Source organism: Dipodomys spectabilis, unplaced genomic scaffold (assembly GCF_019054845.1).
Source record: "Dipodomys spectabilis isolate Male_0828 unplaced genomic scaffold, ASM1905484v1 ptg000094l, whole genome shotgun sequence".
Classification (NCBI taxonomy): domain Eukaryota; kingdom Metazoa; phylum Chordata; class Mammalia; order Rodentia; family Heteromyidae; genus Dipodomys; species Dipodomys spectabilis.
In genome coordinates, this window is record NW_024870771.1 from 15,899,512 (window position 1) to 15,915,063 (window position 15,552).

The 15,552-nt window shown below is 38.1% G+C and overlaps 1 protein-coding gene across 3 annotated transcripts in view; it reads right to left on the reverse strand.

Moving 5' to 3' along the window:
- Ptpn4 (protein tyrosine phosphatase non-receptor type 4) overlaps window positions 1-15,552 on the reverse strand; it is a 150,227-nt gene that overhangs the window by 53,496 nt on the left and 81,179 nt on the right. For all 3 annotated transcript variants that reach the window (XM_042685237.1, XM_042685236.1, XM_042685238.1), the window contains one exon: window positions 12,073-12,245. In XM_042685237.1, coding sequence (XP_042541171.1) covers window positions 12,073-12,245 — 173 coding nt within the window. The remainder of the gene's footprint in view (window positions 1-12,072; window positions 12,246-15,552) is intronic.

Consider the following 15,552-nt stretch of genomic DNA (forward strand, 5'->3'; position numbering starts at 1 on the left):
CTCGAACTCTCTTTTTGGTTGGAGAGAGCTGTGGCGTTTCCCTACTGCCCCGTCGCCATCTTGATCCCCCCTCTCTAGCATCTTTTTTTAAGCATTGATAAGTTGGAAGTTTCCACTGAAAATAGGTAGTAAATAAATTTCCACTAAGTAGTAGTTTCACTGGGTGAGGACAGGAGGGTAAAACCAGGAGAGGCAAGGAAAGGGGTGACACTGTCCAAAAAGAAATGTACTCTTTACCCGACTTATATAACTATAACCCCTCTGTACATCACCTTTACAGTAACAACAGGGTTGAGAATGTGCCTTTGTGGTAGAGAGCTTGCCTGGCATGCTTAAAGACCTGGGTTCCATTCCTCAGTACCACATAAACAGAAAAAAACAGAAGTGGTACTGTGGCTCCAGGGGTAGAGTGCTAGCCTTTAGCAAAAGCAGCTCAGGAACAGTTTCCAGGCCCTGAGTTCAAGGCCCAGGACTGACAAAAATAAATAATTTAAGAAATGTACTCATTACCTGTTATATAACTGTAACACCGTCTATAGTAACAATAAAAAATAAAAAATTAAAATGATTAAGTAGTTTCACCAGTTTTGTATTTCCATTTTAGAATACTGATTTCAATGCCTTGACTATTTTGGAATAGATGTAAGTATGTACATATGAGAAAATTGGTAGAGAAAGTAATAAATCTGATATTTCTAGTTCATTTTCTGATAAAAGTAATACTTTGACACTTTAAATAACACAACAATATTTCCAACCATGACTCATTATGAAGGGAAAAAAAGCTTATTTAGTACATACCCCATTAGGTATAGAACTATGTTCAGTTAAACATCTGTCATGCTTTTGTTCCTATCTCATTTATACGATTAATCATTCTGATGATTAAAAATTATTTCAGACACATTTTTAAAGTTTCTAAGAACTATAAACATAAAATTTAGTCTTTTTTTTTTTTTTGGTTGGTCATGGGGTTTGAACTCTGGGCCTGGGCACTGTCCTTCAGCTTTTCAGTTCAAGGTTAGCACTCTACCATTTGAGCCACAGCTGGTACTTCCGGTTTCTGGTGTTTTACTATTTCCTGCCTTGGCTAGCTTTGAACGGTAATCCTGAGACCTCAGCCTTCTGTGTAGCTAGGATTATAGATGTGAGCCACCGGTGCCCGGCTAAAATTTAATCTTGAAAGCTATAACTATGTATGATTTGTGTACATAATTTAATGTACACTGAGCTGTCCAGGCCCCAATTCTTTCTTGTGCACTGCTGCCTCTAAGTGATTATCTGGATTCTTTTGCCATGTGGCTTTCTATTAAGCTCACAGGGCAAGGGAAAAGCTCAGAAAAGTGGAAAAAGGAAGAATGAAAAAGTGCCAGATGTTCAAAGTGGCTTTAACTGTCTTGAGGATAGCAGAGAATGAGAAACAGCACCTTGTAGATGCTTCCATCTTTGGCTAAAGCAGCAGTTCTCTGGCAGATCCAGGTTTAACCTTGGGGACTCCAAGTCCACAGATGACCCATCATTTGATCCTTGGGTATTACTCCTTTCTATAGTACTTTTCTGCCCTTTTGCTTCTCAACCTAACACCAATGTAACAAATTTCCTCAATTGAATTGCTTTGTTTGGAATATCAAAAGACCTTTCTGTTTCTCTAACTGAATCCTGACTGACATATTAATATGCCAGCAAGCTCAAATGGAACTCTATTATTCTGAAGACTGGATTAATAACTATCTTTTAGAGCAGAGAGAAAGTACAATTGCTCAACATATGCTTTAAAAAAAAATGTTTGCCAATCCTGGGGTTTGAATTCAGGGCCTGGGAGCTGTCCCTGAGTCTCTGTGCTCAAGGCTAGCACTCTACCACTTGAGCCACAGCTCCTCTTCAGGCTTTTTCTGCATAGTTTATTGGAGATAAGTGTCTCACAGACTTTCCTACTCCACTGGGTTTGAAAGGTGATCCTCATATCTCAGCCTCCTGAGTAGCTAGGATTGCAGGTGTGAGCCACCAGTGTACAGCTAATATATGCTTATTTCAAATAATTCAAGCAACATAAAAAAGCATAACAAAAAACAATTTTAAATCTCAGCCCTGTCCCTCATATCTCATCATCACAAACAGATAAGACCATTCTTCTAACTTCACCTACACAAAGAAAAGGCTAGAGATGTAGAGATAATCTTATGTGTTTACAGCAGATAGTTTTTTGTTGTATTTTACTTTTTTTGAGATTGGATCTCATATTACCCAAGCTGGCTTAATATTCCTGACTCTTCTTCTTATTCTTACTTACTCTTACTTATTCTTCTTACTCTTATTCTTCTGCTACAACTTAGAATGATAGGGAAGGGGCGGAAGGGGCAGGAGAAGAGAATGTTTAGAAATCGTATTCATTAAAAAGATTTATAGGGAGCTGGGAATATGGCTCAGTGGTAGAGTGCTTTCCTTGCACGCATGAGGCCCTGGGTTCAAGTCTTCACCACCACATAAGCAGAAAAAGCTGGAAGTGGTGCTGTAGCTCAAGTGGTAGAGCAATACCTTGAGCTGAAGAGCTGAGAGACAGTGTCCAGGCCCAGAATTCAGGCCCCACGACCAACAAAAACAAAACAAAACAACAACAAAAAGATTTAGAAATCCTTAAAAGCTGCTGTTTACTAATATTTAAAACTATATGCTCCTAATTTTGTCATTGGGATTCAAATACATCACTTGCTTCTTCCGACTTAGTTTGTGGGAGCTGAAGATGTGGCTCAGTGACTGACTGCCTGCCTAGCAAGCTAGAGTACCTGAGTTCAAACTCCAGTAACACACAGAAAAAGAGAAAGAACAAGAAAGATAAAGGAAGGAAAGGAATTCTATTTTACTTTGTAAAAGTACGTATCATTTTAATTCTAATCTCTAGTCTCTTTAATCTCAGGATCTTCTTGGATTATTTTAACTCTTGGTTGGTTTAGTTTTATGATTAAGTAGATGTTTACTAAGGACTCAGAAATGCTGTATAAACTGAGATCTGGCATACTAAATGATGTCTATTATTTTTGACTTCAGGCTTGAATGGCAATCTGGTGGCTAGTATTTTTCAAGTTACCTTTTAATCTATCTTTAGGGCTTAGTAGATGAAGGTGGCCCACAGCTATGCAATCCATGAAGAAGTTTTATTTGAGATGTACACTGTTTAAAAATACCTAATCTGATCCAATAAAACTCTTGCAAAATTGATCTCAGAACAGAGAAAATAAATAATAAATATCAAGAATGAGAGAAGCAAAATTACTACAGATTCTGTAGCTACCAAAATAATAGTAGGGAATGTTATGAACAATGAAATCAACAATGTTGATGAAATGTAAAAATTTGCTGAAAGGCAAACATTACCAATGCTTGCTCAAGAAAAAAGAAAAATAAATTTAGAAAATTAAATTTATCTATTGAATATTTTGAATGTGTTTATCAAAAAATCTTTCTATAAAAACACTGATCCAAACTGGGCACTGGTGGCTCATGCCTGTAATCCTAGCTACTCAGGAAGCTGAGATCTGAGGATTGCAGTTCAAAGCCAGTGAGGCAGGAAAAGTCCCCGTGAGACTCTTACCTCCAATTTAACCACTCAAAAACAGGAAGTGGAGCTGTGGCTCAAAGTGGTAGAGCACTAACCTTGATCAACAGAGCTAAGGACAGGGTCCAGGCCCAAAGTTCAAGCCACACAACCAACAAAAAACAAAAACAAAAATACTGATTTAAAAAACAGGGAAAGAGTGAAGGAAGGGATAACATTGTCCAAAAAGAAATTTACTCTTTATCTGACTTACGTAATTGCAACCACTGTGTACAAAACTTCTACAGTAACAATAAAAATAATAACAGCTGGGCACCAGTGGCTCACGCCTGTAATCCTAGCTACTCAGGAGGCTGAGATCTGAGGATCATGGTTCAAAGCCAGACCAGGCAGGCAAGTCTGTGAGACTCTTATCTCCAATAAACCACTAGAAAACTGGAAGTGGCGCTGTAGCTCAAGCAGTAGAGCGCTCGCCTTGAGCTGAAGAGGTGAGGGATAGTGCCCAAGCCCAGAGTTCAAGCCCCACAACCGACAAAAAAAAAAAAAAAAAAAGTAGTGATCCAAAATCAGGTGCTGGTGGCTCACACCTGTATCCTAACTACTCAGGAAGCTGAGGTCTGAGAACCAAGGTTCAAAGCCAATTAGGGCAATAAAGCCTTATAGAGACTTGGGCTGGAAAGGTGTCTCAGTGGTAGAATGCTTGCTTTGCATGCATGATGCCCTGGGATCAGTTCCTCAGCACCTCATAACCAGAAAAAGCCAAAAGTGGCACTATGGCTCAAGTGGTAGAGCACTTGCCTTGAGCTGAAGAGCTGAGGGACAGCGCTCAGGCTCAGAGTTCAAGCCCCATGCCTGACCAAAAAAAAAAAAAAAAGTCTATGAGACTCTTATCTCCAATTGACCACCAAAAAGCAGGACGTAGAGCTGTGTCTCAAGTGGTAGAGATAGCTTTGAGCAAAAAGGCTCAGGGACAGCACCCAGACCAAGCACCCGGGCCCTGAGTTCAAGCCCTAAAACTGGTACGTGTACGTACGTACACACACACACACACACACACACACACACACACACACACACACACACACACACACACACACACACACACACACACACCTCTAAATGGATAAACTGGTAAATTTCTATCAAACATTTAAAATAGAAATATTATTATGAATACTCTTCCTGAAAATTCAGATTTCTAAACTTGTCCACTAAGGCCAACATTATTTGGATACTAAAAATCTGACAATATTATTGTTAAATAAATGACAGACCAATGTCATTCATGAATTCAGATGCAAAATTCCAAACAAAATTCTAGCATGTCAAATCATAAAGTATAAAAAGGGATTTATGGCCAAGTGGGGCTTATCCCAGGAACAGAGCGTCTGTTTAATATTTGAAACACACTAAAATTTGTATTAAACTAAAAAGAAAACCATACGATCATCTCCACAGTTGCAGATAAATATTTGACAAAAAAACCTCAAACAAACAAACAAAAATACCCAATATGAAACCAATATCCAGCCCTAATAAGAATATCAGGCTACTGAGAAACAGAAGGATTTTCCTCAACGAATATGAAATAAGAAGGCTTACAATAAAGATCATACTTAATAATGAAAGAGGACATGTTTTCTCCTAAGATGAAGAATAATACAAGGCTGTGTGCTATAATCACTGATACTTAATACCATCAACACTGTAATGAAGGTCCTAGCTAGGAAAATAGGACAAAAGAAATAAAAACCAACAGAACAGAAGGGAAGATCCATAACTACCTTTTACCCCCTAGTAAAAAAATGTGTTTGAGGGCTGGGAAGGTGGCTCAGTGGTAGAGCGCGTGCCTTGCATGCATGAGGCCCTGGGTTCGATTCCTTAGCACCACATAAGCAAAAAGATAAAAGCTGGAAGTAGTGCTGTGGCTCAAGTGGTAGAGTGCTAGCCTTGAGCTGAAGAGCTGAGGGACAGCGCCCAGGCCCAGAGTTCAGACCCCATGACTGGACCTCCCTCCCCCCCCAAAAATTATCTGTTTGAAGCTATGAAAAAGGTCCTACAGTAAGTCAATTTAGTAAGGAATAAGATCAATAGTAAATAATGAAGTACATTCCTGTCTAATGGCAATCAACAGTCTGAAATTAAGTAAACAGTTAAAAATATTAAGGCTAAAATTGATAATATCGAAATACTTGTACATAGAAAACTAAAAACACTAATAGAAAATAGGACTCAAAGAAAAACAGGATTATTCTAAATCCTGAAATTTTGCTTTATTTTTAAGTAGCTATCTAAATGTTGAAAATAAATTCTTTCCATTTTTTTAAAAAAAGAAAAAAAGGTTTGAGAAATGGGATCATCCAGTATTTACTAAAAAGAATTATAAGATGTAATATTTACTAGATATCAACAATCAAAAATTGGTATGTAGATTCAGCACAATACCAAATAGACTTGCAAAAAGTTTTTTTCTTTTTTCTTTTGTGCTGGTACTAGGGCATGAACTCAGAGTCTCACGTTCTTGAATTTTTTGCTTTTATACCACTTGACCCACATCTCCAGCTCAGATTTTTTGCTGATTAACTGGAGATAAACTTCTAATTTTGTCTTTGGGCTGCCTAAAAATAATGACCATCAGATCTCAGCCACATGAGTGGCTAGGATTCTGGAGGTGAGCCATTAGTGCTTGGTTTCTTCTTCTGTCTCTCTTATTTTCCTTAGTAGGGATTGAAAAACTAATTCTAAAATTCAGATGAGAATACAAAAGGCCTAGAACATTCCAAAGCATTTTTCAAAAAAAGAGTAAAGTCAAAAAACTAATACTTCTGGAATTTAAGACCTAAAGTTGAGAAATAGGACCACACAAATATGAATAATTAACTTTCAACCTCAATACATACTCCATATCAACTACAAGAATTACATTCAAACAGATTATACATCTAAACATCATAGCTAAAACTATGTAATTTAAAATTTATTTTTTGTTATTGTGGTTACAGTTTACATCAATCAGATAATGAGTAAAATTTTATTTATTTATTTTTGCCAGTCCCTGGGGTTTGAACTCAGGGCCTAGGCACTGTCCCTGAGCTGCTTCTTTTTTTTTTTTTTTTGCCGGTCATGGGGCCTGAATTCTGGGTCTGGGCGCTGTCCCTCAACTCTTCAGCTCAAGACTAGCGTTCTACCACTGGAGCCCCAGCACCACTTCTGGCTTTTTCTGCTTATGTGGTGCTGAGGAATCGAATCCAGGGCCTCATGCATGCAAGGCAAACACTCTACCTCTGAGCCACCTTCCCAGCCCCCCTGAGCTTCTTTTGCTCAAGGATAGCACTCTTACCATTGAGCTACAGCACCATTTCAGCTTTTTCTGTGTATGTGGTACTGAGGAATCGAACCCAGGGCTTCATGCATGCTAGGCAAGCACTCTACCACTAAGCCACATTCCCAGGCTGTAATTTTTTTTTTTTAAAGAACAGGAATAAAACCTTTGTGATCTTAAGTTAGTCAGATTTCTTATATATGAAAGATTTATGAAAGAAAAAATTGGCAATGAAGTTCACAAAAATTAAAAACTGGTAAATAATGAAAAGAAGATAAGCAAGCACTGATGAGTTTGAGGGAAAAAGCAACACAATCTTTTCTTTTTTACAGTCCTGGGGAATGAACCCAGAATCTTATTCATGCTAGGAAGTGCTGTATCACTGCTACATCTCCACTCCTAAGCTGGAACTTTTATACACTGAGGGTGAGCTTATAAATTGTAAAAGTGCTTATTAAGTTAAACATTGCTTATTAAGTTAAATATACATATCTAGATATATCTACATCTATCTATATATATCTAATACCTGTCCATTCTACTCTTAGGTACCTACCCAAGAAAAATTAAAGCAACTGTTACATAAAGATTTCTGTATGAAAATGAACCTACAGACCTATAGCCATCTAATCTTCGATAAGGGAGCTAAAACAATAGAATGGAAGAAAGACAGCCTCTTCAGTAAATGGTGCTGGCAAAATTGGTTAACTACATGTAGAAAACTAAAGCTAGATCCTTATATATCACCCTGCACCAGAATCAACTCCAAATGGATCAAAGACCTTGAAGTCAAAGCAGACACTCTGAAAACATTACAGGATGGAATAGGAGAAACCCTAGGTCTCCTTGGCTCAGGCCGAAATTTTCTGAATAGAGACCCGGAAACACAACAAATCAAAGAAAGGTTGGACAAATGGGATTGCATAAAGTTGCAGAGCTTCTGCAGGGCAAATGACATAGCTAGCAAGATCAATAGAAAGCCCACGGATTGGGAGAAGATCTTTACTAGCCATACAACGGACAAGGGTCTCATATCTAAAATATACTTGGAACTCAAAAAATTAAACCCCCCAACAACAAATCCTCAAAGAAACAACTGCCCAATAAATAAGTGGGCGAAAGACTTAAAGAGAAACTTCTCTGAAGAAGAAAGAAGGATGGCCAATAGACACATGAAGAAATGTTCAACATCCCTAGCCATAAAAGAAATGCAAATCAAAACAACATTGAGATATCACCTCACTAGAACGGCAAAAATCAAGAACTCTAACAACAACAGATGCTGGAGGGGATGTGGACAGAAAGGAACCTTACTTCATTGTTGGTGGGAATGTAAACTTGTTCAACCACTTTGGAAAGCAGTATGGAGGTTCCTCAAAAGACTTCACATAGAACTCCCCTATGACCCAGCAATCCCACTTTTGGGCATTTACCCAAATGTTTACAAACAAGACCACACTAAAGCTACCAGCACAACTATGTTTATTGCAGCATTATTTACCATAGCTAAATATGGAACCAACCCAGATGCCCCTCAGTAGATGAATGGATCAAGAAAATGTGGTATATATACACAATGGAATTCTATGCCTCCATCAGAAAGAATGACATTGCCCCATTTGTTAGGAAATGGAAAAACTTGGAAAAAATTATATTAAGTGAAGTAAGCCAGGCCCAAAGAAACATAGGTCCCATGGTTTCCCTTATTTGCAATATCTAGTATATGTATGAGTCAAGCGGAAAAGGTCAGATAATGTGATGTCAGAAAAATGAACCCTTAGATATGTATTTTAATGTTTTTTTCTTTCATGTATGTGTTTCTAACGCATTTATAAGATTATCTCTTTGTTGCTTTGTATGTCCCTCCCCCACAGTATAACCCCTGCTTTCACTATATTTGATGTCAGTATAACTTGTGGAGGAGATGGGGAAAAACCAGTTGTTTAAGGATACAGGTGGACCTGTTGCAACAATGAGAAGTACAAGTTGTCATGTCCAAAACGAGCTTTACAACGTCGGTTGGGGGGGGGGGAGGGGAGGGAGGATTGGGATTGGGGGGGAGGGGGGAGGCTCGTAAGGGATGTGAAGGGTAAACCAAAGGAAGAGGCTGCAATGCTTGGTAAGAAATGTACGCATTATCCTGCCCATGTAATTGTAACCCCTCTGTACAGTATGTTCACAAATAAAATGAAATTAAATTAAAAAAAAATAAAGATTTCTGTATGAAAGTTCATAACAGTTTTATTTACAGCAGCCTAAACCTGGAAACTTAATATTCACCATTAGATGAATGACTAAACAAATTACAGTGTATCTACACAATGGAATACTAGTCAGTACAGAGCTATTAATATAGGCAACAGTAGGGATGAGTTTTGAAGCAAATTATGCTGAGTAAAAGTGAAAAGTGAAATGGGGTTGCTATAGGTAAAAATTTATTGAGTAAATCAGACATTACTGTTTTCTTCTTACTTTAACATGAAGTTCATACTATAATATTAGTTTCCAGACTTGAGATAATTTGTTTTACAGTTATTCTACGTAATTGCCTATTCTACTTGTCAAGAGTGAATCCTAGATTTCATAAAGTAGATGCATTTAAACTGTGAGGCATTAAAGTCCTCTCTGTGTCTCTCTCCTCTCTTTCTCTTTTGTCCATCTTAAAGAGTTTAAACTCAGGGCTTGTACACTGTCCCTAAGCTTTTTTGCTCAAGGCTAGCACTAACATTTGAAACACAGCTGTATTTTTGGCTTTTTGGTTGTTAATTGGGAGAAGTCTCAGACTTTCTAGCCTGGGCTGACTTTGAATTGCAATTCTCAGATCTCAGCCTCCTGAGTAGCTAGGATTATAGGCATGAGCCATCAGTACCTGGCTCCTTATTAATTTAGTATTTATTTATTAATCGGTCATGGGGCTTGAACTCTGTCCCTGAGCTCTTCAGCTCAAGGCAAGTGCTCTACCATTGAGCCACAGAGCCACTTCTTGTTTTCTGGTGGTTAATTGTAGGTAGAATCTCATGGACTTTCCTGCCCAGGCTTGCTTGGAACCACAATCCTCAGATCTCAGCCTCCTCAGTAGTTAGAATTACAGGTGTGAGCCACTGGTGCCCAGCTTCATTATTTATTTTAAATTGATAAATAACATTAAATTTTCTTATCATCTTAAAAAAAGTTGCCCAACTTTTCTAAAAGAGTATTTCGGAGAGGGGGGAAAAGGGGGTGGGGAAGGGGGGGAGATGGGAAGGGATAGGAAGGGAAACAAAGGAGGAGGCAACAATGCTTGATAAGAAATGTACTTATTATCTTGCCCATGTAATTGTAACCCCTTGGTATGGTATTTTCACAATAAAAAAAAGATTAAAAAAAGAGTATTTCATGCCTGATTTTATTCATATGAAATTCTAGAAAATTATAGAGACTTAGAGAGACCAGGAGTTACCTGAGGACAAAAGGTGGTAGAAAGGGGTTTTAGAGGGACAAAGGGACCTTTTGAGAATAATGGTTATACTTGCTATATAGAATGTGAAGAATTCATGGAGATTTAATTGTTAAAACCTGAAGCTCAGGCCAGATGCCAGTGGCTCACGCCTATAATCCTAGCTACTCAGGAGGCTGAGATCTGAGGATCATGGTTCAAAGCCAGCAGGGGAGTCTTTGAGACTCTTTATCTCCAATAAACAACCAGAAAACCGCAAGTGGTGCTGTGGCTTAAGTGGTAGAGTGCTAGCCCTGAGCTGAAGAGCTAAGGGACAGAGCCCAAGCTCAGAGTCCAAGCCCCACAACTGACAAAAACAAACACAAACTTGAAGCTCTGAATATGCTACGTTATATGACTACCTTAATAAAACTTTTAGAGTGTCTTATCCAACTTCCAAAACGCACATTTTATTTGAGACCACAGTATTAGTTCAATTTTTAAAAATGTAATATGTGTTAACACCAGGCCAATCTTCACTTACAGGTATCAGCCTGAATGGCAATTGTTGCTTTCCCCTAAACCAATCTTTTTTGAGCTTAGTTGTTTTTTTTTTTTGTCGGTCATGGGGCTTGTCTGGGCTTGGGCACTGTCCCTGCACTCTTCAGCTCAAGGTGAGTGCTCTACGGCTTGAGCTATAGTGCCACTTTTGATTTTCTAGTGGTTTATTGAAGATAAGAGTCTCACAGACTTTCCTGCCTGGGCTGGCTTTGAACCTCGATCCTCAGATCTCAGCCTCCTGAATAGCTACGATTATAGGCGTGAGCCACTGGCACCTGGCTTTTGTTGTTGTTTTAAATTAGTATCTATGGTAGAAATTTCCCTGTTTCAGTGATGATTTTCTTCCAAACTGAGTTTTCCAACTACCTTTTCTATTTGTATTTATCACATCTAGATTTTCTATTTGCTGTGCTATGGTTTGGGCTATTGTCCTTGTTTTTTTTTTTTCCTCTAAGACCTATAAAGACCTGTTTGAACTAAGGTTGGAGAATACTTGCTTCTTTTCATTTCTCTATTAAAGTAATGAAAGGGAAAGGGAGGAAAGGGTAAGGAAAGGCGGGCAGAAATCCACTTTCCTGTAAGACAGAACATAGAACAGTTCTATCAGAGGATAAGTCCTTTGTAGTATAAGTCCTTGTAAAAATCATCTGGATAGCCCTGCATAATCCCAACTACTAAGGAAGCTGACATCTGAGGATCAAGGTTTGAAGCCAGTCCAGACAGTAAAGTCTATGAGATTCCTATCTCCAATTAACTACCAAAAACCCCCTAAAACTAAAACCAAACCACCACCACCACTGGAAGTGATGGGGCTGAAGTAGAGTGCTAGCCTTGAGCAAAAAAGCTCAAAGACAAGCACTTAGGCCAAGTTCAAGTTTCCCTACCAGCTTACACACATACAAACAAAAGTGATTATATCTTCATACAAAATATATCTTGGCTTTTACATGTCTTGGAAAAAAGTTAGCTAATAACTACAAGAAAAACTATAATATCTGTGTAGAGCATAAACAAAGTACGGACAATGGAACAAGTTTCTCAAGCCAACTCTCTATCACAAGAAGCCACAGAATTTCTTACTAATATAGACATAGTCCTCTAGGGATTTTGACTCTGTTGGTTTATATGAGTAACAGTGATTCCATTGTTCAAAAAACTAGGCCTATATTTCAAAGGGAAAAAACAGTCTAACAAAATAGTCTAAACAAAAGCAATACTTACCAGTACCGGAATTTCGAACCTAATGTAAAATAATGTGCAAAAAAATTCTTTTGAGGTGGAAGTGGTCTGTCCAAACGGAAGAATGTGTGATGTTCTACACATGCTTTCCACAAATTTTTGCATGCTCTGTAGTTCACCATATTAAATCCCAGTAATGTTTCTCTAGACTCGTGCTGTAATAAATGACAAAATACAGAGAATACCTCAGGATCTAAAGCTTTATTTTATTTACTTGGACAGAAAAATTAGCCTAGCTTTGAACACATTAATCCTCAGAATCTTTTTCTGCTTATCAACAACAATAAAAAATTGCCAAATAAATAAAAATATCGAAAATATGGACCAAATTCAGTAATTTCATAACTTCGAAAGAACTTCTCCCCTGGATGACAGAAATAAATTAATATATTCAAAATGTATTGTCTGTATTTCAAAATGTAATTCTTGTTCATAGATTAAATTTTGTAATAAGTTTATTAATTTGCAATTATGACTCGATTCTATACACATATGAAAATAAAAATATGCAACATTTCCACTTTAGGAAATTTGAAAATACGTATCACTATTAGCAGTTATTTTTAAAAAGTTTGGCCAAATCACTAACTACTGTCACTTAAGTACACCAAATATAGCAAAAGACCTGTCCTATGAGTAGGGAGCTCTGATTTTCACATACTAAGTGTAACCATTTACCCTCAATTCAGGTTAAGAAATGGGTCATTCTCTGTAGTGTCCTGTCTCCCTCCCTTTGCACCAAATCACTTCAAAAACTTTTTTTTTTTCTGGTAGTGGGGCTTGAACTCTGGGCATGGGCCCTGTTCCTCAGCTCTTCACCTCAAGGATAGCATGCTACCACTTGAGCTACAGTGCCACTTTTGGCTTTTTCTGCTTATGTAGTGCTGAGGAATCGAACCCAGGGCCTCATGCATGCAAGGCAAGCACTCTACCACTGAACTACCTTCCCAGCCCCTCTTTCTTTCTTTCTTCCTTTCTCTCTCTCTTTCTTTCTTTTTTAATTTTAATTTTTTATTTTGTCAGTCATAAGGCTTGAACTCTGGGCCTGGGCACTGTCCCTCAGTTCTTCAGCTCAAGGCTAGCACTCTACCACTTGAGCCACAGTGCCATTTCCGGTTTTCTGAGCGGTTTACTGGGGATAAGAGTCTCATGGATTTTTCTTGCCCTGGCTGCCTTTGAACTGTGATCCTCAGATCGTAGCCTCCTGAATAGGTAGGATTACAGGTGTGAGCCACCAGCGCCCGGCTTCAAAAACTTTCATGACCACAGATTAGTTACACTTGTTTTTGACCTGTATATATAATTGGAATTATATTCTGTCTTTAGGTCTGTTTTTTACTTATTGATTTATCCATTTTTGTGCCAGTATTGGGGCTTGAACGTGGCTCTTTCTAAGTCTGTCTTTTGTTCAACATTATGCTTCTGATGTACTAGAGTTGTGACACAATGATTCATTTCCTTCCTTCTGTCCTTCCTTCCTTCCTTCCTTCCTTCCTTCCTTCCTTCCTTCCTTCCTTCCTTTTCTTCCTCCTTTTTTGCCAGTCCTTGGGCTTGAACTCAGGGTCTGAGTGCTATTCCTGAGTTTTCTTTTGCTCAAGGCTAGTGTTCCAACACCTGAGCCATAGTGCCATTTCTGGCTTTTCCTCAGTAGCTTACTGGCAGTCATGGAAGTCAGGGGCTAGTGGCTAACACCTGTAACCCTAGCTACTTAGGAGACTGAGATATGAGGATCACAGTTCAAAGCCAGCCCAGGCAGGCTTATCTCCAATTAACCACCAGAAAACTGCAAGTGGTACTGTGGCTCTAAGTGGTACAGTGCTAGCCTTGAGTAAAAAGAGCCTACGGACAGTGCACTGGCCCCAAGTTCAAACTCTACAACTGACAGAAAAAAAAAAAATTAACAGCCTCATGAACTTTTCTTCCTTGGGCTAGTTATGAACCACCAATCCTTAGATAGGATTATAGCTAAGTTTATAGGTATAAGCCACCAGCACCCAGCTTCTTCATAGTTTTCTATACTAATGAGCACACCATCATTGATCATCACTTTACAGATATTTGGTGTTTCCAGTTTGGGGATGTAAGAATATTGTACCAATATTCCTATATTCTATTTGGTGTATATATGTGTACGTGTACATTTTTATTGCTGGATCATAAGCTATGTTAAGCTTTAGTGGGTAATGTCAACAATTTTTTTAAAGTTTAGGTTAATTTATACTTCCCTTCCACCTATACGGTTTGATCTATATATTCACCAACTACTGGTTAATGACATGAACTATTTTTATTAGCAAATATTGACAGTACAAGGGATCTTCCTTGTGATATCCATAGATACATATATAGCGTACTTTGAACAAGTTAATTTTCTATATTACATTTTCTTAACTACCTTCTTCACGCTCTCCTTTTCAATGTTTGGTGAGTTTCATTAGACCTATCATATTTGTCTCAGTGTGTTTGTTTATAAAATGTATTTTGATCTTCTCTACCTGCCTAAAACGATTTCTCTTCCTTGTTCCTCCACTGATCTCTTCAGTCCTTCTTTTAGACTCATGTCCTATTATCATTACTATCATAATAACTTTATGTCTATTTTCCAAATATGAGTGAAAACATAAGTAATTTTTCATTTTGCAAGTTGGCAAAATGAAGTAGCACAAACTGACCGTAATTCATACCTTTTCCTGGCTACTAATAAGTATCAACAAAATATCCTCCAAATTTTGTGAACACAAGTGATAGTAAATCACTATCTTTGAAGCAGCTGCTTCAAAGACATTTTTAAGGTTTTGAGTACATTTTACACAAATACAACCATTTTGAAATTCAATTTGAAAAGATTCTCAGATTTCTAAGAAATAATGTAAATCAATGATAATGTACATATATACGACGATAATGTATATTATGTATGTATGCATGTACGTGTCCATTTAGGTTGTGTGAGACAGAAATTTGACTTTTAGTAAAGCCCAAATTAGTCATTAGCTCTTGATCCTACTGTCTCTGCTCAGACTATAGGCACATGACACCACACCTGGCAAGGTTAACTTTTTTTTTTGGGTCCGGTCGTGGGGACTGAACTCTGGGCCTGGGCACTGTCCCTCAGCTCTTCACCTCAAGGCTAAGGCTCGCTCTACCACTTGAGCCACAGCGCCACTTCCGGCTTTTTTTTTCTGCTTATGTGGTGCTGAGGAATCGAACCCAGGGCCTCATGCATGCAAGGCAAGTGCTCTACCACTGAGCCACCTTCCCAGCCCAAGGTTAGTTTACTTCTATAGAACAGATGAACTAATTCACAGAATAAAATTGTTTAGACTGGAATACTTTCCATGTCAGGTCAATCTGCTGCAGTTAACATAAAAAAAGCTTCACTGCTGACACTTCAACACAGGGAAGAAATAAACTAAAACTAAACACTCAGATCTCCTAAAATGAATTAAGTTTGGGTCTATA